This window comes from Cottoperca gobio, chromosome 11 (assembly GCF_900634415.1).
Source record: "Cottoperca gobio chromosome 11, fCotGob3.1, whole genome shotgun sequence".
Taxonomy (NCBI): Eukaryota; Metazoa; Chordata; class Actinopteri; order Perciformes; family Bovichtidae; genus Cottoperca; species Cottoperca gobio.
The window spans coordinates 7,316,743-7,332,499 of record NC_041365.1 but is presented as its reverse complement, the minus strand read 5'-3'; the positions used below and the strand labels follow the sequence as shown (position 1 = coordinate 7,332,499).

General features: G+C 42.9%; 2 protein-coding genes across 2 annotated transcripts; one reads left to right on the top strand and one right to left on the bottom strand.

Moving 5' to 3' along the window:
* Positions 1-1,376: 1,376 nt before the first annotated feature.
* On the top strand, positions 1,377-4,198 carry hey1 (hes-related family bHLH transcription factor with YRPW motif 1). Its single transcript, XM_029443952.1, has 5 exons — positions 1,377-1,567; positions 1,709-1,784; positions 1,902-1,985; positions 2,145-2,226; positions 2,522-4,198. Exons 1-5 carry the CDS (start codon positions 1,482-1,484, stop codon positions 3,175-3,177), a joined length of 984 nt encoding a protein of 327 aa, XP_029299812.1. The 5' UTR covers positions 1,377-1,481; the 3' UTR covers positions 3,178-4,198.
* Positions 4,199-5,758: 1,560 nt separating this feature from the next.
* Positions 5,759-15,484, bottom strand: stmn2b (stathmin 2b). The gene is made up of 5 exons (XM_029443972.1): positions 15,320-15,484; positions 9,313-9,408; positions 9,025-9,197; positions 8,222-8,413; positions 5,759-7,578 (listed from the first exon to the last, which is right to left on the bottom strand). The coding sequence occupies exons 1-5, from the start codon at positions 15,336-15,338 to the stop codon at positions 7,519-7,521; spliced, it is 540 nt and encodes a 179-aa protein (XP_029299832.1). The 5' UTR covers positions 15,339-15,484; the 3' UTR covers positions 5,759-7,518.
* Between the last annotated feature and the right edge of the window lie 273 nt (positions 15,485-15,757).

Here is a 15,757-nt window from a genome sequence, read left to right as displayed (position 1 = left end):
CAGGAGGCCCTCCACTGAAGAGCACCAGCTCCACATGCAGAAACATGAGCCCTCCATGTATACAAACACACACCAGCAGATCTGTCAAATTATTTGGGGAGTGTGACCATTATAGGAGCCACCAGTCTCGTGGTGGTGATGATGTGGAAACTCCAGGGGAAAGGGGACGAGTACTGCTTTCATTGCATTATGGTCTTTTGTTGGAAGTCCTTGATGTCCCCACAGCGTCTTTACCGTGCATGAGGTCTCTCTGTGGGGTAAGATTAGACTTGGTGGCTTCCTCTGGTTGCGGCAGTGCTCCCAGTCTCTCCTCCCGGGCTGAGTTAGTATTGGATTACAGGTTCACACGCTCGCTCGCAGACCGCCCGTCGCCCCGACCAATTGCTCCATTCATTCCAGCGCCGGAGACGGCCGTCGGCCTCTGATTGGTTATCAGCGCCGGTTAGGGAACTTTCCCACGGCTAGCGCGTGCTGACAGCCGGCCAGCCACTCCTCATCACCACCAGGACACACACGGGGGAGGAGGGGGCGGGCATGGGTGGGGGCAGTCACGGGCCGCTTTCAAAGTTTCTCCAAAGATCATCTACGTTTCAGATGATTGATCACGCCAATGTCACAGAAACCCTTTAAGCTTCACTTTTCAGGAAAAGGGCAAAGCTCATGGCAGGAGGAAATTATATAATGAGCTAATGATTTTAAAAACGTCATGGAAATAATTACACGACATTTTGGAACCAGCATTTAAGGACAGAGTGTGTATACAAATACATTGACTTGACTTGACTTAATACATGGCTTCCATCGGCAGTAGGCTAGCTATATGTGCAGGAAGCCTTCCTGCTCAATACCTCAACATATAATGGGAAAATAAGAACAAAAACACAACATTTGAAGGGTTCATTTGCAAAAGGTTATATTCTATTTGAGCAACTCTTTCTGTGGGGAATAACATACGTCTCTAGTTCAGATCATTTCTGAAAATTGAGAATGGAGCTATCTGGTCAATATGGGAATTAATAAGATGCATTAATAACCGAAGTACTTAACTTCAAAAAAGCAAAAGTTTTACATACAAACTTCTCAAAAGGTTCTGGATGGCAGGAATAGTTTTGGTGTAAAATAAAGGTGTTTTCATAACAAGACACCTGAGGCAGCTATCACTGACAGGTAGGCTACACTTTTAAATAACTTCTATAATTCCCACAGAGCGAGATGTCTTCACTTTTTTCCTCCTCTCTGACTTGTCAAAGCGCACTTGGATCTGCTTGGGCCAACTGCGCTGTCACTCAAACCCACGACCGCTTTGTGATTGGCTACTTTGGCCTGAGTCCCCGCCCCTGTTGGCCGGCACCAGCGTTGAAATGACACCGTGGGAAAGCTGAGCGCTTCAAACGGAGACTCTCCGAGCAAACGTGGGCAGACTCACTACTGGAAGACACAACAAGTAGTACTCACTGAAGGACTATTGTGGACGAATCAAAATGAAAAGGAATCACGATTTTAGCTCCTCGGACAGCGAGCTGGATGAGACTATTGAGGTGGAGAAGGAGAGCGCGGATGAGAATGGGTAAGTGTGTGGGCTAGTTTCTCTTATAAAGTGGGTTAGACGAAAAAGGACAAAAAAAAAACTGAAACAGTAGCTTTCATATTTATGAATCATGTCGAAAAACATAAATTAATTGGGCCACTCTGTTTCGCATTTTTTAAGGAACATGAGCTCTCCTCTCGGCTCCATGTCACCCGCAACATCCACTCAGGTGCAGGCGAGAAAAAGGCGTCGAGGAGTAAGTACATTTATTTGTTTTTATGGAAAAATAAGTCTGTGCAGTCTTAAATCTTGTGCATGAGCACATATTCTGAAAATAAGTAATAATTAGTTTTTTGTTGTTGTCTTTCCTCAGATAATTGAGAAGCGGCGCCGTGACAGGATCAACAACAGCCTCAGCGAGCTCCGCAGGCTGGTACCCAGCGCCTTTGAGAAACAGGTAAGCAACAGGCAACACGACTTTAACATCAATTAGACAATCAACAAATGTACTTTACATTTTTAAATCCAAAAAAATATGAAACCACTCCGTTCGTTTATGCTTATGTGGATTCTTAGTTAAATCTAATTGGCTCCTTTTTGTCTACCTTTTTTTAAGGGCTCAGCCAAACTGGAGAAAGCAGAGATCTTGCAGATGACTGTTGACCATCTGAAAATGCTTCATGCTGCTGGAGGCAAAGGTATGTCTGCGATCCATTATTGTTACAGAAAAACACCTTTCACTTGTTGAAGAATCATATTCATATGCATAACATTGAATAATTGTGTGCTCACTGAAATTATAAAATATAAACATGTAGAAATGGTCTAGTTTATGAACTTAAACTGGTCTCTCTTGTTTTTATTGATTATTTACTCTTTCATACTCAAAGCCAGGGGCATATTGATTCATGTAAGACAAAGATCCTTCAGTTCTCGACAAACTTGTTTTGTGGCAGCTCAGGTTCTTAACTAATCTTCTTCCTCTCCCCTCAGGTTATTTTGATGCCCATGCCCTGGCGATGGACTACCGTGGTTTGGGTTTCAGGGAGTGCCTGGCTGAGACAGCCCGCTATCTGAGCATAATTGAAGGCTTGGACGGCGCAGACCCTCTGCGGATCCGTCTGGTGTCCCACCTTAACAACTATGCCAGTCAGAGAGAGGCTCACTCTGGCCTGAGTCACCTGGCGTGGGGCTCTGCGTTCGGATCCCCTCCTGCCCACCTCACGCACCCACTCCTCCTCCAACACCAACAGCCTTTGGCACCTTTACCCCGCAGCGCCACCAGCAGCCCACAAACTCCTCTATCATCTACATCCACCTCTTCCCCCTCCTCCTCTTCTTCATCCTCGTCCGTTGCAGAGACTCACGTCCCAGGCAGGCGCAGCGGCAGCGCCACCCCTCACTCAGATCAAGGCCCGATGCGGGTTCCCTCCACTACTGCGGTTCCCACCACCGTCCCACACCCCGCCTTGGTCTCCTCATCAGTGTCCAAGCTCTCCAATCCTCTCCTCTCCTCCCTCTCGGCGTTCCCATTCCCCTTCAGTGCCTTCCCCATCATCTCCCCCACCACCGCCATCAGCGCCCCAATCCCGACATCCAGTGTGGGCAAACCCTACAGACCCTGGGGTATGGAGATAGGAGCTTTCTGACTGAGATGAAAACCTTAACACAATCTACATAAAGACTCAACTCACTTCCCAGCTGAGCTGGACTTTCACGGACAAGACTTTATATTTTCCCAGCTAAGAAAGTACTATTTTTTCCAGGATTTTTATTTTCTTGCTAATGTATTGTGTTTTGTATAGAAGAGAAAAACAGTGAGGAGGGGGACCACGACTAAAAAGCAACAAGAGTGATTTATTGTGATTGATCTCTGTTCCTGCCCACCCCTTTTAGAAGTTTCACCCACTGTTGTCAGCCTATCAGGAATGGCTTTTCCAGATGGTCAAGCAGTCGCCGCCCGTCAAGTTCCTGGGCGAAACTGTCCCCCTTTTGTTTTCCCTCTGCGCTGAAACACCCAGTGTTGGTGCCCTGGTTACGTACAGAGAGGGGTGTGTGAAAGGAGGGCTCGAGGTGGTTGAGAGTCACCCCCTTTTTACAGCATTTTATGGGGTGGAATAACCGAAACCAGGTGTTTGTTTGACTAAATACTGGGAACAGAAGTTAGCTACCAGCTTGGTTGAGACAAACATGATTTATCCACAACCTCTGATGTTCATATGGTGCCTTATTGTTTAGGCTTTCTTCCCTAAGTTATGTTTCCTCTCTACAGTAAATCGTGTTCTTAACAACTGAGGCTTCACATATGTTTTTACCAGCTGCTCCACATTTTTTGTAATTTGTCCTAATGTTTGGGTGATTTTTATGACCTTGTCTACAAGTTATGTTCTTCTTCCTGTTCAAAGCAGCAGCATTATCGACCTGTTTTATCAACAGAGCCCGTTTGTATCTGTCACAGTAGTTGAAGCAAAACAAGGCAATACAATTCAGTTTCCTGCTTTCTATCTGATATTTAGTTGTGTCCTGGTAAACCTCACTGTGAGTTTGTATATTTTATGGTTGTACAAAGCAGAAGCAAGCACTGATGAATCAGATATTTTTGCAGCTTTTCAAAGTTGTTGCTGGTGGTAATGACAACTTCCCTGTAATAAAAAAAGTTCTGTTAAATCACCTGTGGCTTTATCAGCGTCTCTTTATGTGTGTGTTCATTTTCACGTCTGTTTGTCCAAGTGTGAGTTTTGTGTGCATGTGTTTGCTTATTGATGAATGCATTTGTGTGTGTGTGTGTGTGTGTGTGTGTGTGTGTGTGTGCGTTCAGTACGTGGCGACGCCTGGTATCAGATGAGGCTGCTTGTTTCTCTCAGCAGCCCTCCGTGTGTGCACAGGAAACCATTAACAAGGAGGGGATATCCTGGACAATGTGCTGCGTGGGAACTAGAGGAGGAGGAAAGAAGGAGGGAGGGAAGGTTGGAAGAGAATGAAGAACGAAAGGAAGGAGGGATGGAGCATAGAGTGGGATAAGGAGGGAAAAGGGGAAGTAAGAAACGGGACAGAGGGATCAAAGGAGAGAGAAGAAGAGAGGGACTGAGAAACTGTGAGAAAGGAAGTGTGCAGACAGTTTTGTCCCTTTGCCATCGTTTCAGTTCGCACCAGCTGCACCTTCTGTTCTCAGCTCCTTCATGACGTCACCTCAAAAGTTTACTCACTCGCCAAAATATCCCTCGCTCTTTCATGTGTTTCTTCAAAATGTAGACTCTCTCTTTTCCCTTTGATCTCTCCCGTCCTTCTCCTTCACTTGTTTTATTTTATTACTGACGATGATGCAGAGCCAGGTGGTGATGTAAGCTTCACCACAGCCAAACTCACAAGGTCGATGAGATAGTTGGTTCAGATCATTTGTCGTTTGTCTCCCCCTGCTGGAGATAACTGGGAATCCATCAACTGAGGCCATGGACCAGCGAGAGGACAGTGGGGGAGGAAGCACAGACATTCCTTACTTATGTAAAAGTAGAAATAACACAATGTAACAATATATTACAAGTAAAAGTCCTGCATTGTAAATTATAGTTAAATACATTTACTTAAAGTAACAAAAGTAAATGTAATTATTATGCAGAACAATGCCTTTAAACTAGAGCTGCAAACATTTATCGATTAGTTGTCAACTATTCAATAATCAAAAGTCTAAATGCTCTCATTTCTGGCTTCTTCACTACTTAATCATTAATATACTATTAAAATAGTTGTTAGTTGATACCCAACTTTAAACCTTTGGGAGTGTTATATTATATTATGTATATTGAGTTATTATTGATGCATGTACTTTAAACTGTTTAACATTTTTGTAAACAGTTGTAAATAGTTTTTGTATGTAACAGTATTTCTTTATATTTTGATTGTAATTTTCTTCTATATTTATGTTGTTTGTTTTACTTAAAAAGAAAAAATCATTTAATTTTCTATTATTATGTTTATGTTATGCATCAATAAACCAAAGCAAATTCATTGTAGGTGTAAACCTACTAGGCAATAAACCTGATTTTGATTCTGATATACAGACCAAATGTTTAATTACATGTAAACATGTTAATATACGATGGAAATCCAGATGGAAATTTGTGTCTCAACTCATTCTCCGAATCTTATATAGATATATATAGAGTGGCACTACCTGAATGCTAACCTGGAAACATGTTCACAGTTTCTGAAAGAAGTCACTCTCAAAGCCAGTTTCATTCACTGAACCCCAAATCTTTATTTACCACTGCTTGCTCACAAAGATATACGTGGAGAGGGGGAGAGGGGGGGAAACACACAAATGGACAGAGGAGAGAAAGAGAGAGAGAGAGAGAGAGAGAGGCAGGCAGGTCTGTCTGTGATGTACTCGTTGTTACACACTGTAACGGTGTTGGTTTATACTTCACCAGATCAATATTACATGGCACAAACAATCTGTTATCCACCCGCTCTTTCTGCATTACACACACACACACACTCACACACATCTATGGGCCTACCGTGCGTGTGTGACCGTCATTCCAATACTTCATTATACACTCATGTACACCTTTACAGATGGCAATACTGTGTTCACTTATCATTGTTGCAGCTATACCTCTTATGGCTTACATATCTTTCTTGTGCCGACCCTTCGGTGGCGTTTACAGTGTCTTGGAGTGAAGTGCAATGATTCCAGTAGGCGCGGATGATGTTGGGCACTACTCTAGCCTCTAAGAAAAGGAGAAAGGTGGAATTATTTGTATTTTCTCCCATTTAAGATTCACAGTAACAAGTCTGGTGAAGGGTTATTTTTGCACTCCAGCTGTCTTGAGATGCACTTGTGTGACTGTGCACACGGGTGTGTTGTATAGTACAGTAACACATGATTGAAATGTGATTGCAAGCTTGTTTCTGAGGAATATAAGAGGCCCACCATTGGTCAGGGAGGTTACGTGAGCTTTCCGGTGCCAGATGGACAGAATTTAGCGAGCTCCTCCTGAGCTCTGTGCTATGATTGGCTAAATGCCTGCCCATATGGAGAGCGTGTGAGTGAGTGCTTCTACAGTATGTATGTGGGGAGATGAAGAGGTTGCAGACGGAGGGAAGGAAGATGAGGATGGGCTCATTAAATGCTATAGTGTTCTCCTGTGGTACAGTCACCATCTACCTCACAGGAGAGGATGTGCAGCGACGGCTTGCAGTCCCCGCAGAAAGCCAACTGTCCCCTTTCCTTCTGCCAACTTTCCTGCACATGTCCCTCGCTAATTGGGACATTGGCATAAACTTGGTGGAAAATCACTCCGACCAAACACAGATCCAATTTGGTTTCCAAATCTGCAGGGTCAAATGAATAAATGGCCACTTGAAAGACGAGGGAACGGAGCCATGATACAGCCTTGTGAGGACGCAACCAGTCGCAGCAAACATCAGCTAGCTGGCAAACTCACAACAAACACCTACGCCTGAAACGATTTTCAGGCTGAAATGAACAAAAAAAATACACAACATGAAAATGAACAAATTATCACATCCATATTTAAGCAGGGAGAGGAAACTTATATAGAAAAAATGGCACACTGCAATCAATACTTTTGCTGCTTGTATCGTACTGTATATAACAAAAAAAGAAGTATTTACAAAAACCAATACCCACTGTCACTTGTCAATTAGATTTTTTTCATTGATTCTCATTTGTAACGGAGCAAAAACATTCTTTTTTTTGGGAAGAGTGAGTGGGAGACATTAATTTTTCTTGTTTTTCCGAAATTCATTTGTTCTTTTACCCCCAACCCCATTTGAACTTCCCACTGTCTCGGGGTGGCGTCTCAGGCTGTGGTAATTTCATAGTAGTATGGGCGGGGGGTATGGCGGAGGGGTGGAGAAGGTGGGGACATGTGGGACAAGGTTGGAAGAGGGGTGTTCCTCAGGGTTAGGGGTGGTGCTGGGGGGAGGGGTGTTTGGAGGTGGGACGTAGAACCCGTTGGGGCTTCTCACGCTGTCACTTCTTCTCTCAACTCCTTGTTCCTGCGCACCTCCTGAGCATGCTTCTCCTAGAAAAAAAAACACAGATTGAGGATGTCATGTTTGTCTCTGCTGCGAGGCCTATCCTGAGATTTGCTTCCTGCTCACTTCAACATTTCTCTTCGACCTTTGTTCGATCCATTCATGGAGGTCAAGCAGGTGTAGCAGCCCTCCTTACCCTTTTCTTCCTCATGTCTCCACCTGCAGGTCTTTCTTTTCTTTCTTTCTTTCTTGTAACATTTTATACTTTATACAATTTCTTCACTCTTTCCTCCCCCTCCTCACCAGGCGGCAGTCATGCCACGGCCTTGGTTCAGACTTAGCTTTAACGTAAGTAGAGATGTACGCACACAAACTAGCTGCTTCTTGACCCGTTCATAGTGAAGTGACTAATGGAATAGGGCTGACATCTCTGACCTGACACTTACTCAAAATGCTGTTCAATAATGATGTAAACTGGGAAAATTTTAAATAATATTGCACAATTAAAATAATATACCTCAAATTAAATGAGCGTCAGTGACGTTAGCATAATCAGATATTTCCCTCTCATTTTTGACTGCATGAATACTAAACCTGAAACTCATTTATCCATGTGTCCATATATAAGTAAAACAGTTATAATGAGTAGCACAGCTACTCTAAAATGATGGCTACGCCCTTGCTTCTTACCTTCTCCTGCAGGCGATCCATTATGGCAGCCAGGTAAGCCTGCCGGTTCTCCTCGTTTTGCTCCATCTTCACCTGGAGCTTCTCCTCGGCCATGCGGCTGAAGTTGCTGTTCTCCTCCATGGCCTTGAGCAGCACGTTACGCTCATGGTCCCGCTTCTCAGCCAGGGCCCGGAGGACCTGCGCCTCCTGGGACTAAAAGGGAAAAAGAGTTGACGAGCAGCAGAGGGAATGGGTCAGAGAGCAAGGGTCGATAGAGAGACAATGATTTACTGTATACCACGCATCAATCTTTCTTCAAATTTAAGCATGAGTCAAATAATCAAACTCACACATTAATGTTAAGCATGAAAATGTCTAGAGGTAAGATAATGTCTCGCCTTCATCCACTCTTGGCATGTACTATAACTTAAAAAATGTACTCTATGTTTGATCCACAGTATCTGGCGGTAAATAAATCATCAAATTGTGTTATTGATTCGATGATTGATTTGTTGGTGGGCTGCTGGATTTGTCAGCTGCTTGTATTGACTGTTTTGACATTCAAATCAATCAGATGCAGAAATTAGCCAGTGTCAGATTAAAGTTCTTATGATTGACCAAACATCCAAATTGGATGTCAAGGGAAGTCAAGTATTTGTTATGCATAGCAGTAGTATTGTGGTTGAATATCTCCTTTGTTTTGGTTCAGAAATGGATTAATTTGAGTATCACAAAAAGATTTATTACAGCTTTCTGTGGCTCTTATTGAAGCAAAGTGATACGTGGCAACTGGGTGCAATAAAAATGATTGGGAACATCCTTACTCTCCTCCGATCGTCAGCTGCCTCCAGTTTCTTCTGGATGTCCTCCAGGGAAAGGTCCCTCTTTGGGGGGTTGGTGACGCAGTGGGCAGAATCAGACACAGGGGAGGTCGGCTTAAGGATGACCTCAAAGGCCTGGCCTGAGGCTCGCTTGTTAATGGGCTTGATGTCCATGTCTGCATGTGTAAGCATAAACAAGACAAGAAAAACCTTTGTTACCTATGTATGACTTTTAAATGAAGCATGTTTTATGAAGAAGATTAAAATATATATATATATATATCCACGTACCTTGAAAGTCACCCATGATGTTTTTGCGTGTCTCGGGGTACAGACAAGAGCAGATGAGTGAGAGAACTGAAATCTCCTTCATCTTCTCTTTGTAAGCTGTGGAGGAAAATTGAAACATGACTGAGTGTATGTAAACTGAGTGCACTGCTGAAACACACATACAAAAAATATCATTAACCTACAAACATACAAAAAGATGAAACATCATTAACCCACTTCTACCTCCACAGGAGGTTCCGGATGTAAATATCCAGATTTTAAGGGGGAATAATTATTCATCAAGTCTTCCAAAAAGAAAATCATCAAAGGGAGTCTTGTGGAGCTGAGCTGCCCTGGGTTTTGAAGGCATTTTGCGGCCTTTGTTTTCTCTGCGAGGGGAGCAGGATGGATGTGTCCTTACTTGGCCTAATTTCCCCAAAAGCCAAGATGCTGCTGTCCCCAAAGGATTCTCCACACATCATTAGCTATGCAATTCATTTTGGTCTATTATTTATTAACATTGTCAGACCAACGCCCTATTGCCTCCCTGTTTTGTGGCTAACGGAACAGAAAACATCATGCTTTTTAGGTAATTTAGAGGGCAAAGAAACCCGGATTTACGATACATAATGTTTAGGTTGTTTCTTATCTTCTTTGTCTGTGGCTTGTCGATGGACGCTAATAGCTGAGGGTTAAGCTTATCAGCATAGCACAGCAACATGACTCTCCACCTCTGGTCCTTTTATGGTCCAAAAGGTTAATAAGACTGAAGCAAAGCTGGCATCAAATCAAATTGTTGAATTTGGCAACCAGCGCCCTGCACAATAGGGAGGGGTAAAGTGCTCCAAAGAGCAGACAGTGAAAAAACAGAAAATAAAAGAACAGCCAACCTTGTCTAACCTTGATTTTTTACCTTTGTTCTGCATTTTTGGCATCTACTACTTTGTAATATGATCCCAGAGTTCAGCAGCAGTCCCTGCAGGGAGAACGGCAAGAATATCTGCAATGCACTGCAGCTTGTGAAATATTCTTCTTTTGCACATGGCTGCTGTGTTCTGTCAAGGTGCATTGCCTCATGGTGGAAATTTGCATGCCGACTGTCATATTATGGCATAATCCATCACCCAGAGCACAAGGCCTGCAGGGCTGAAGTGGGCCACGTTGATTCATGATTTTCAGTTGCAAAGCCAGAAATTAGATTTACTGTAAAAGGGGTCTCCATTGAGGGGGTTCGGTGTACAGTATGATTAATCCAAATCCTCTTCCTCACTCATATTCCCTGCTCACGCTCTCCTTCTCTTCTCTCTGTGTCTCACTTTCTGCCCTGCAGACAGGCAGACGCCACAGTAATGTGATCAACTCTCAGATGTAGTTCTCAGTACTCTCTGATGGCCTTGTTAACCCCTTCCCTGAGGAGGAAGTGTGAGAGGGTGGGAGCATGGGATGGGTTGAAAAAAAACCCAGAGAAGTAGAGGGAGGGGTTGAGTGGGAATGGAGATAAAGGTGGAGTTTGGAAGTGAAACAGAAAATAGTGAGATTGCTGTCAGATGAAGATGGAAGAAAATGTTTGGCTTTTGGGTTGTGGCTTTACCGCCATGGCAACACCTTTCTGATTCAAACAGAAATCCCAGACGGGAGGATTAAAATCCAGTAAAAAAAAAATAACAGTGGGACTTGCAGGCGCCATCAACTGCCCCTAGGACAGCCTAATGGGAGCAGCCACCTCAGGTGGATGGCACTTTAATTTGTAATTAGAGGACTGCACCATTTCTGCTGACAAGAGGGGGGGAACAGAGCTTATGGAGGGTTGTCACAGGCTCATTAAAGACCCCAGCAGCCATTTTCTCCCACACAACCCCACTTGGCAGCTGGAGGCTCAAACAGTTAACAATCCAGTGGAGCAGGTAATTTGTGTTTAGTGCTTATGGAGCAGATCAGCAGAGATTCTTGTTCAGTGGTTACTAAGTTCTGGGTGAGGCCTTTTCTGTGTTTTCTAGTCTAGAGCTGAAACTAATAAAAATTACTTTTTTATTTTTCTTAATTAATGGGTTAATTGTTTGGTCAATAAAACATTTAAAATTTCTCTGAACAATCCCCTTCATGGTTTCCTAGCGCTCATACGAATGCCATGAAATGTCTTGTTTTGTCTGACTAATGGTCCAAAACCCAGAGATATTTCATTTACAATGCTATGAGAGAAAAGCAGCAAATCCCTACATTGTAGGAGCTGGAATGATCAAATGTTTACTTAAGAACTGACTATGGATTCATTGATTATCAAAATAGTTGCTATTGATTTTCTGCCAATAGTTGCAGCTGTATTCTGGTTTGTTTAGTTCAATTTGTGGTGATTAAGCTTGGTTTTTATTATGTGTGACATGTGTGGCAAATTTAATTTCATGGAAGATAAGCATGCACTGTAAACTGCATCAGCTCTCTGACTCAGAGTTCTCAGATTTTTCTTTTATATCCCTAATCAAATATTTATGAGATTCTCTATTGTGCGAAAATATGAAATTGCCTCTCTATTTCTCCTGAGAGAAAGGATATTTTCTTTCTGTAACTGCTGTAGTAATAAGCTCATTCCCAGCGGATCAGCCACATAAAAATGACAAATGATCCATAATGACGTTTCACAGCAGGAAGTGTCCAAACAAGGGCGTCTGTTCAAAGATACCGGCTGAGTTTCAGACACGCTAGGTCATGTATGTCAGTCTGAGATGTGACAAAATAATTTCAGACAGACATGACACCACTTTTTTGCTCCCACTCCTCTCCGGCAGGCTGGTTTCAACCAGTCAGCTCTGCATCCTCTCAGAGAGCTGCTCCTCCTGACTCGACCACAGACACACAGCCAGCAAACCGCACTTCCTCTTCCAATCCATCAGCCAAAGAGCGCAGATCATCAATATCTAACTGTACCTCCTCCCCCGCAAGCATCCCTCTTCCCCAGCACCTTCTGCATCCCAAAGCCTCCGTTTCATCTGTTGCTGATGTATTCTCCCTCTCAATCCCAATGTTCTCCTCCTGACTCTCTTTACCCTTCCACTCTCTGCATCTCCTGGGAGCTTCAAAACTGCGTAGCACAAACCACCACATCTCTGTTTGGTACCTTTATTTCCCTCAACCATACTCTTCCTCCCCGCCTTTTTCTTCTCCTAAAAGCCCTACCCCCACTATAAAAATGAAAACAGGCATAAGAATCACTTTGAGCAAAAAGGCACAAAGTAAAAAGCATCGGAAAGATACTGTTGACAAGGCTATGAGCAGCAAACCGGACCCTGTGTATCATAGCGTTTACTGCTTTCCTGGGTCCTATTATAACCTGGCATCAGTATGGGCTTGGTATCTGTGTTGGGCACGTCCAGGCCCTTTACAGCTGTGCCACCCGGCAACAATATAATCACAAAATGATGAAGGTATTACAATGGCTAAATTGGCTATTAAATGAAACAATATGGCACCCAGATGATCATGGTCTGGTCCAGTCATTTGATGTCGGAGAGATGGGCTGGCGTCAGGTTTTTCCTAAACCACACCCTGTATCCTTCCAAGGAGATCAGTGTTACATAGGGCTGCAACAAAGGATCATCTTCATTTAATCTATAATCTTTTGGTTTAGAAAATGTCCGATAATTGCGAGAATACCCATCTTAGTTTCCTAAAGAGTGATGTCTTCAAATATCTTGTTTTGTCTGACAATCAGGCCAAAACCCAAATATAATTATTATCACACAAAACCAAGAAAAGCAGCAAAACCTCACAATTTAGAAGCTGCAACAAGAGAATTATTTGGGCATTTTAGCATAAATAATTACTTAGATGATGACTGATCATATGTCATAATAGCTGCCTATACACTAATTGATTAATGAACCAATTGTTACAGCTCCATATCAGTGCATTAAAAGTGCAGATCAAAGAGGCTGCAGTGTGAACAGTCAAGAAACTTCTGTTTAAAACACCTGAAGCATCAAATTTGCCAAACTAGGAATCCAGATGTTGATTTTCACAAGTGATGAACAGATCATGAGCATATGGCATACCATCGCCGCTGGATTGATGTCACCTCTTCCTCTCAGCCTCGTTTTAAAGAGCAATGGTCATCTGAACCAGTAATGAGAGTCAGTGTGCTGCATTGATCGATGAGTCTCCGCAATAAATCAGCATGAATTATGAGTCCAGGAGCCTTTAGAGCTACATGCACATTACGACAGTCGTGATGCAGATGATAAGTAGAGAAATGCTGCTGGATTTGGACGTGACTAGTTACTTGAAATTGATGGTACAAATGTCTGAGGAGCTTAGGTCTCTGTACACAAAGGAATTGATTTTTAGGGATCAGCTGAATGACCACACCTTATTGGATATGACAAGTGTATGTGATAAGAATCAGGAAAAGTGCTTAGAGGCCTTAATGCACATGGGAGTGGTTCTGAGCCCGAGTTTGTCTTTGGGATAGTTGATAAATGTAGTTATATAGAAGCTTTATAATCAATCAAGGGATAAAAAACATACAAATTCACATCCATACAGGTGTATTTATCCTGCGTTATAGTCCTTAAATACATTACGTTTATTGCCTCATGAAGGTGTTTTTACTATTCTGTATCAGAAGTATGACAAAGCAGAACTAAATTAAACGAGTGATTCTTAAAATATTAAGAGCACCGCTGTGTTTCTGTAAATAAAATAGAGCCGACATGAACTCCACGACCTGCTGGGTGCTGACTGGCATGTTGACTGCTTTCTATCAGAGTGTCTGTGCTCCCTGCCCAACCCCTTCTGCATGTCCACAGCTCATGGAGGAAAGAAGGGGAGGCGGAGGAGAAGGAGGAGGAGAGGGGAATAAATATAACAGTCAGGGTTTAGTTGCCCCTCAGCGCAGACACCATGCAGGACCCCTTACCGCTGTCTGTCTGCATGCCCCTCCATCCATCAAGTGCCTAGTCAACCAGAAAACAAACTATCCCCTAGACTGGCCAGCACGTTACACTTTTCAGCCTTTAAAAACACACCCCTAAAAGCAACCTCACTTTCCTTAATGTCTGATGTTATTATAGGCTTCTTTTGGATGAAGCGGGCAGGTCACATCCAGGGTTTATAGGCCTGGTGAAATGATGTGTTCATATAATCTAATGTACATAAATAAAAAATATATCAAGCCTTGATATGGAAATTCAAATACAAGGCCTAGCACCTGCCATAACATGCAATCTAATTGTATTTCTACCAAATACTGTCGCAGCATACTGAAGCCTCAATAATAATTCAGTTATCGAACATAATAGGTCATAATATAACCTTCATAATAGGATTGGTGTCTGGTATTCCTGAGACGACATTCATTTTCATCGCCAGTCGTAAATTCTTCCCCCGACTGCAAAGCAATTCTGGAAAAGGATGCTCTTTTCTCTCTCTCTCTCTGTGTCATTCATGCCTTTAGCGGTCACCCACAAAAATTGGTTGAGCAGGCTTTATACTACAGAACATAGGATGGCCCAGTTTTAATAAGGATATTTGTCACGGTGAAATATTTCACACCCTGAGCTTTGAAGGGACCGGAGATGTTGGGTGGGGTCGCTGCATTATGCTGCTGCGCGGCTCTGAGTCAGGTGCGGCAGGCGGGCATCGACAAAATACTGCTGTGTGAGAAAATATAATCACCTTTCTTGTGTTGATATAGATTGTTCTTTGTAATTCGCTTGATTTAAAGTGAATTAAAAAAAAAATGCGTCATTGATATTTAAAGCAGAATCCCAAACTATCTCACATTGATCGGCACTCATTTGATATTAGGATCAAGTAATAAGCACAAAAATGACTCTTAATACAAAGATTGAAAAACAGAAAAATGATACTTCAATTTTGCAACTTCATTTTTGAAGGAGTGACTTGCAGAGGAGTTTGGCCGCTCCCTCTTGTCATCCCTCAGCATCCTTTTGTGCCATGGGTGTCGCCACAGCCTCTCAGCATCCACAAACCTGCGAAACCGCTTGAATCTTACGAAAAAATGTCGAAAACTTACCGATTGCAGTCTTAGCCATTTCTGTACGGTGGTGGAGCCGGGGCGTGTTGACCAGAGGAGTGTGCGTCGGTTGCTGGATGCGGTATCTCGGGATGAAGGGACTGCTGGTAAGGCACTGAGTCAGCAGAGAGGGGGACTGCCGGTGCGCCTGGTGGTCTGTTATGAGCTGCGTCAAGTCAGCGGGCAATAACTACAACAAAACCGGAAATGAGTCGACTAAGGCTTCAGAATAAAGTATATAAGCCTGCCCCTTTATGAACATGAATTGACAGTTTCATGTCGATAGCACGATTTATAATATGAGCTGCAACGAGTGGTCAATTAATCAAATGACAGAAAATTCATCTGCAACTATTTTTATAATTAATTTTTTAAGAAAAAAAGAAAAAAGCTTTTAAAAAAAAAAACATTATGTAGTTCTATGTTTTATTGATCCAA